Here is a 7,834-nt window from a genome sequence, read left to right as displayed (position 1 = left end):
ACTAGCAAGGGAGATCACTTCCTCGTAAACACAACAAAAATATCTACCTCAGGTATGCGTTTAAATCTAAGCACGTGGTACAGTGTATGTACCACTTTTCCAAAAAGCGTGGATGGACAGGTAAATGCAAAATAAAACTTAAATTTATGCAGAAATCAGGAATACCCGGTATGATTTGTAAAAGAATGTTTTTTTTACACAGCGAGTTAGAGTGACCAATCGAAGCAGTGTGTAATTGGAAATCTAAACAGCTACGAGATACAAAAACAAACTTGTGAACACGTAAACCTAAAATATTCCAAATCATAATGCTGACAAACACAAAGGCGAAAGAAATGGATTATGCATAGGACGTTTTGAATATCTGAATGATTTTGGGTTAGATGAAAGCGATATATTGTTAAAAATTCCCACGTTATCCCTTTTCGTGTTAATTAATAATGCAAACAAGTCTTAGTAATAAATTGGATTAACGAGGAACCAGTGATTGTAAAGCTAGTAATTGCCATGGTTCGAATGTAACACGTAATCACGAGACGATTCACGGAAAACGGAATTTGAAATGTTATGCAGGGGTAAGTATTTGAAGGTAAAATAGGTATTTGTTGACTTTATTCTTCGATGTAATGTGCACATAAACGAGTATATGTTTTTCTCTTTAAGTAATGGTCCGGCTAAAAAGCAGGCAGAAAAACAATAGCCCGCGGCAATAGCGTCGGTTAGTTAAAATGTGCCAACATTTTTAATCAAATTAAGTTCGGCTGTTCCCATTGGTGTAAGCAGCTAAAAACGCGAAATTTGAATTTCAATGAAAAATGTAATCGACTTGCCGTCTAAAAAATTAGATTCTGTTTCGTAGAACAAATCATTATGCCTTCAAAAACTATGTTTGTAACTATCGTCAAGATTCTATGCGCCATTTGATTGGCGCATAGAACAATGCCCAAATTTGGCCGAGAGACAGAGATCAAGGGCATGGGGAAGAAGAAATCCAAAAAAGGTTTTTTTTTCATTTTTTTCTCATCTTTTTTCGACATTTTCCGATATTAGCCAATCAGATGCCTCGATTGGAGTGAAATTAAAAATTAATATTTCGCAGCTTCTAAGTACTTTTGCCGCTGGGCTGCCTGCTTCTTAGCCGGACCATTACTTAAATGAGATTTTACTGCCCTATCAATAAAATACGATTAATGACACGTGACCGTACTCGCGTTCTTTGTAGTCAGCCGTTCAAGGTCATAAAATCAACGGTTTTGTTGTAAATGAAACGAGGACATAAAGACTTTGTTCCCAGAGCTCAGATTATAACGTACACCTGCATTGGCCAAATCTGTTAAAGCCTCATTCATTATTGCTAAAGAGCACGTGTAATGCCTACCTGCTACATAGTAGAACCTGTGCAACTGGCTACTTTAATAGACGGAGTCTAGCTATAAAAGCCTCAGTCAGCCGTCCAAGGTTCACCTGGCAGTTTGTCTTCTATAGTAAACCAACTAGCTGTTTGCAATTTGTTAAAGTTTTTCCGCTCCCTCCATTTATGGATGGGTTGGATATATCGCTTTGCCTTCATTAAAGGGGCTAGGTCACGCAATTTTAGGCAATTTCAGCATTGATCAAATGGTCATAGAATTAACTGAAATAACAAAATAACGGCTCAAAACTATAGAAGAACTCAAACAAAACACAGGAAAGCTAAGAAGGGACAAGGATGGACAAAACTGGGGAGGATTGAAGTGGATTGCAGTTGGGTAAATTTGAAAAACGTCGGCCCACCTTTTTTCAAATTTATATCAGTTTATATCAAAATATCATTTAAACAGCTGGAAAATCATTCTCAATTGTTATGTGGTCGTGATTTTGCAAATGAAAGACTCTTGCTCTGCCAATTTGACGTTTAGAGCTCATAACTAACAATTTTAACAAAATTACCTAAAACAGCGTGACCTAGCCCCTTTAAAATTGGGTCCTCTCCTGTACGGTGACTTTCACCAAGCTTGTTGGCTCGTTTGCCTTGGTACATCGCTCGCTAACCAATACTCTTGTCCGATCCAGCACGTGCTGTTTACTACTCCTCTCGTAGTGCTGGGGAGATAAGTGAGGTTGTTCTACGTCACGCAATCTGGAAGTCGCATAGGCTAACCAGCCGCAAGGCAGTGTTCCCCTCAAAATACGCCAATACGTCTGTTGTCTTGTTCTATTGCGCCTTGCGTTGTGCGTTTAAAAGCTAATTATGCATGTTGATACCAAGGAACACCGTTCAGAGAGTTTGAGTTCACATTTCTATCTTTATTTCTTGAGAGTTTCAATACACGAAGCGAAATAAGAATGACAGGCCAAGTGACCGACACTTTAGTATTCCATTCCGGAAACGAAACTCTACTGTTTGTTTTTTGAAATAGTTTCTTGTTAAAAGTCTAGTCTACCGCATGGCATATTGCTGGTACCGGTAAGTTCAACCTTTGCAGGGACATAACCTAGAAAAATCCTGGTTCACATCCTATTGATCCTAGTAAAACAACTGTCAAGGTGATGTTTTAGTGTATGGCTCAAATGCTGGTAGTGAATGTGCAACTATGTCACTATGTGCTATTATATAATTATAATTATGATAGGAAATTAATTACTTCCCCGTAATTATCAGTTGTAAATGTAGGAAATGATCTATACACTGCCTTATCAAGCTTGTTGAGACAAACATATTTCATGTTAACAGAATTACCTGCAGAAGTCATAGCGTTCAACACAACTTTTCAGATTCAATACAGCCCAAGTCATACTGGTAATGTACTTGGAAGTTGCACAATAGATTTTGCTTACTGTATGTCTTTGATAGGTACTTTCCAAAATTTGGTCACAGAGAATTATAATTCTTTTATTTTTTTCTCAATGCGTGAGTAGGCGGAATTCAACAAATCCTGCAATCTGATTGGTTCCGGGTGGAATTTTCTCATCCGGCCTGCTCACGGCAGGCAGAAACCTAGCCTTAATTGCGTGAGCTTGTTTGATGACCTTAAATTTCCATTTTTTTTACACCGACTCCGTTTACATACAGAGGTTATTTTTCATTAGACAAGAGGTTTGGAAATGGAATTTCTCTTGAAACGTTCAGTTTGTAAGTCGCTTTAATACTGCATTCACTATCAAGCGCGGTGCGAGTCAACAATTAAAACAAGTGATTTCAGAGAGGATGAGGGGACATGGGGGAGAGGAAAAAAAAAAAGTTATTTACCAGCAAAGGGTCGGTCTGTATAGCAAAAAACTGTGACATCGTTCTTGAAAAAGCAGCAATTTCAAGGCCTCGGTCACAGTTTTTCCCTATACGGACCTCCCAGCTGGCAAATAACATATTTATTTTGACAATTGGGTGCATATTACTCCGAGTATTTAAATTACAACAAATGGTATATTTTAAATATTTGATTCTCGTGCTATGGATTCATTTGGCATGGCCTCAAGGAACTTTTGCACTTCTGGAAGTATTTTCAAGTGTCGAGATATAGTGCACATCTTCACGTGTCGCACACGTGACAAAGTGACCTTTACGTGCACCACTGCACGAAAGTTTGGTCATCTTGGAAAGATGTTTTCACATCTCACCTTCGTTTCTCTTTCATTTTTTTCTGCAAAAGATGTTTCGACGAGTCATTTCGTTTCATCTTAAGCCGTTCAATTAGCGTTTCCTTTCTCAAACACTGAGCAAGAATACCCATCGATCAGTAAAAAACAATGTCAGACTTAGCCACTTTGGCATAAATACACTATTTTTACCTCGTTTCCATGGTCCAGTGGTCATTGTCACCACCTGTAATGAAGATAATCTGGGTCCGGGTATTCACTACATACACAGTCGAACATCATGAGAATCGCAATGTAAGGCCGATGTAAGAAGGACAAACTTCTCTCTGTTCTTTTCTTTAGCGCTAAATTAACCATACACCACTCACTGTACTTTTGCAGGCCCGAGTATAGGCTACTTGTAGCCTCTTGTCTTGATTAATATTGTGTTAGGAACTGTATTTTTGGGAGGCTAATTTGAAGCGACTGAATTGTAGGGTAGTGTCGGATTCTCGCGAACGAGTGAAATATTTTTCAACACGAGAAGAGAAATTTCGTATCTCCAAGCGGCCATGTAATATTCTGTTTATTATCTAAACACCAATGAAATACTAAATCATTTCACAAAATGCATCGAAAGGCTCGATTTTTATACGTAACCATAACAACAGTGATCTTTTCACGTGTGAAGCTAACATGTTATTTTAACGTGTGAAGATATCATGTTTTCGCGCGAAAGCTCAACTGCTATTTCATTGGTGTTTATACAAGTCTAATTGTGTAGTATATTCGGATGCAAGCGCCACAGGGTGTGGTGATCACCTGGATATTAATGGCAAGCAAGTTTGTAATAAGCAATGGGATTTAGAAGAGAAGTATTTTTGCATCATGTGACTGGTTTAGCGGTTCATATTTAATAATTATTCCATGAGCGCGTAGCGCCGAGTTGGCTATATTAAATCATCTCATATCCAACAAGCGCGAGTTGAATAATTGTTTTATTAAAAACGTCCCCAAAATATAGAAAACTAGACAACAATAAAAATAAAAAGGCCCAAAAAATCACGCACATGCTTGCCGTGTTTGTAGATCATGGTATAATGGCTCATAACCCATGATGGCTTAGCCAATCAAAACTCTCGAATTGCATTATCCAATGATCCAGTTTTTAATAATTTCTGTTATTTCGTTTGTTTTCTCGTTACAGATGTTTGTCTCATCCTGTGCACAGTGCGAGGTGCATACCGGTTATTGTAAAGCCAGGCCTAGGAGAGCTTATTTCGACATTACTGAAGCCTAAAGAGAATACCGCAACGAAGAGATACAAGAAAGAGATTTTGAAGTTTATGGAATGTTGTGTTTTTTCCGGGTTCGGCGGCCGGTGCCTCCTTTTCCCGTTACGTTTGCAGTCTTTTTAGGTTTTGTAAGAGTTCTAGCTCATATGCCTCTTTAGTTATGACTCAAGCAGCTCTTAAATGGTTTCACTCGTTCGGCCTAAGTAACGGTGCCAATCCGTTGGATAATTCCGTTTGTCATAATTTGGTGGAGGCAGCTAGGCGTGATAAGCCAGTTATTGTTAAAAGGGCGCCTATATCTGCTGAGATTATTAAGAGTATTATTGATAAGTTTTCTGGTCCTTCTACTAATCTTAGGGATCTAGGCGTTCCTTGTATCTGCTCGTTAGGCTTTGCGGGGGCTTTTTCCTGATAATGAACTTAGTAACATCGCGCCCGTGCATCTTGAATTTTTTCCTGATCATATTAGAGTGTTTGTTCTCAGGGCTAAAAATGACATATATCGCGAAGTTAATTATGTTTATATTAAGAGGTTAGCTAGCCAGTATTGCCCGGTTGCGCTTTTAGAAAGGTATATTTCCATATGTAATATTGAACTTTCCAGTTCAGTTGCTCTTTTCCGTCCACTAAGATTATTTAAGACCTCCAATTCTTACACGTTATATGGAGTTAAATTATCATATACCACATGTAGGGAAATCGTTAAAGAGTGCCTAAAGGAAATAGGGGTGGATCATGAATTGTACGGTCTTCATAGTTTAAGGTCTGGTGGAGCCACCTCTGCCATTAAATCCTAATCTTTCAGAAATGGTACTCAAGCTTTACGGACGGTGGAAGTCCGATACTGCGAAAGATATGTATATTCTCGAAGTTGCGTCTAAGGGTTTACAAGTAACTAGTCCGCTTGGCTTGTAAATTAGCATTTATTTAGTTCGATTCAGTTTGTTTGTGTTATTATGATTGTTGGTGTGAATCTTGAATAAAGGTCAGTAGTTGGACTGCCTGAGCATCCAACCATCAAGTTGTTGTATTTAGTTATTTATATGTTTTTAAAGAGGAAAATAATTTGCGTTCGTCTGAGCGTAGAGGATTAGAACGTAAATTCAGTATTGATCGATGTGAGTGCATTTTTCTCCAGAATTTCCTTTTCAAAACGGCAAAAGTGCACATAACTACATAGGGTGTTCCCTCATCTTCTTTATCAGCAGTTTTTAGTTAGGTTATTTAACGTAGATTAATCAGCGAATCTAGGCTATAAAAGAGAAGACAAATAAAAATCAGCTTTCTTATTACTTATTAAGCTATCCCCTCTTTTCCTTGGCACTTCATGTTTTTTTTAAAAATCGGTTCGTTCCCACTCACATGGTATGTGAGGGCGGGAGCCCATCAAATATTTGATGGGCTTCTGGTCAGGGATGCCTGTGAAACGATTTAAAACTCACCTGAGGAGTATGCGGTTTGGTAATCTACGATGTGGCTCCACCATTTTGTATCGGGCTCCCCCTGGTAAGTTTTCAGCAAGTTGTGGAACACTTCCCGAACCACATTCCACCATGCCTCACCCAAGCAAAGGTCCTTTTCTATTGGTTCAAGGAGTGTCCTCAGAACTTTTAACTTGGAAGTTAATTTTGCCCAATCCTCCTCGGTTCCTAGCATCTCCACAGCGGGAATCCCGCATCCCACGGCCATTCCATATTTGAAATACTGCTTCACCGAGTACATCAGTGTGATTTGCGACACAATCTTCAGCACTGGTGTCGTAGTGCTAAAATCTGCCGTCGTTCCATCCACAAACTCCGGAACCTTGACGTTTTCTCTAATTCCTTTCGTTATTTCGTCAAAAAAATATTCGTAGTCGACTTTGAGAATGTCGCGTTCTTCCATGAAAACAGTTATGTCTTTCTTTCCTTCATGATCGACAAACATCTTGCGAACAGACTCTTTCTCGGCGTTCGCGTCGATCGCGCAAGCGACCCGTTTAATGACACAAAACCACCAGTCGTCCGGCGAAGTTCGGAGGTTATAGTGATAACTGTAGGCTGTTGAAACTGCTGCAAACATCCCACAGTCAGCAGGAAGTGAACGAATTTTGCCTTCGGACCCCAACACGACCTTCGTTTTCGCAGGTGCTGGCATACCGTGTTTTTGCCTCCCTTTTTCGATTAAGTCTTTGGCCCCTGTTCCAGCAAACTTCTCGAACAAGTGTTTGGCTTGCTTTTCGCTCTCCAGAAAACTTAAAGAGCCAACTGGGAGAGATTTTAACATTTTGTGGCTTACGAGCGAAACGGTCTTCATGGTCATCTCCTTGTTCACGTCTGCGGTGTTTGATGTGCCAATAATCTGACCCATGTTTGAGCCTACTGACTTCTCAAAAGCGTAATAAATGACAATGAAGGTAAGTGTTTTCGCAGACTAAACCGTCTTCAACTTTTAGTCTGAACCTTGCACGATGACTTGAAATGTTACACGACTACACCACGAAACCAGTTTTTCAGGAAATGCTGCTATTTTATAGAAAGCAGGAAGTTTAAGCCAAGCATGGATGCGTTCAAAAAAGGAATTTTTTGCAGTAAGATAAGTTTCAAAATCCGTATACTAGTAATACTTCGGACACTCTAATTCTTTAGATGAGAGACATTCAAGCAACCAACCAAACGTGAATTAGGTTGCAAACCAAGAGTGAATCACTTTTGAGTAAACTCACTTTTAAACAATCCCAATCTTTGAAAAGCAGATTTTATGCGCTTGATGGCTTGAACGGCTGCCGCGCATTGGTGCGTCCAAAAGTGGACATGATCGGAAACGCATTGACGTCAGTTCTGTTACCCACTCAACTTTTACAAATCATGTTTACTTTGTCGCTAGCAACAAAGGAGACTAATGTTGCGCATGCGCCTCAGCATCCCGAAAATTCCCTTGAAATTCATTCGAAGCGCGGAAAATGAGAAATGGCGGATTTGGTGCTGGCATCGTTAATATTCATC

At 39.4% G+C, this 7,834-nt stretch overlaps 1 protein-coding gene across 1 annotated transcript in view; it reads right to left on the bottom strand.

Annotated features, from left to right (window-relative positions):
- Positions 1 to 7,349, bottom strand: part of LOC137975620 (uncharacterized) — an 18,262-nt gene extending 10,913 nt beyond the window's left edge. Inside the window, exon 1 of the mRNA XM_068822751.1 lies at positions 6,293 to 7,349. Coding sequence (XP_068678852.1) covers positions 6,293 to 7,199 — 907 coding nt within the window. The 5' untranslated portion in view covers positions 7,200 to 7,349. The remainder of the gene's footprint in view (positions 1 to 6,292) is intronic.
- Between the last annotated feature and the right edge of the window lie 485 nt (positions 7,350 to 7,834).

Source organism: Montipora foliosa, chromosome 11 (assembly GCF_036669935.1).
Source record: "Montipora foliosa isolate CH-2021 chromosome 11, ASM3666993v2, whole genome shotgun sequence".
Taxonomy (NCBI): domain Eukaryota; kingdom Metazoa; phylum Cnidaria; class Anthozoa; order Scleractinia; family Acroporidae; genus Montipora; species Montipora foliosa.
This window is presented reverse-complemented; position numbering and strand designations above follow the sequence as displayed.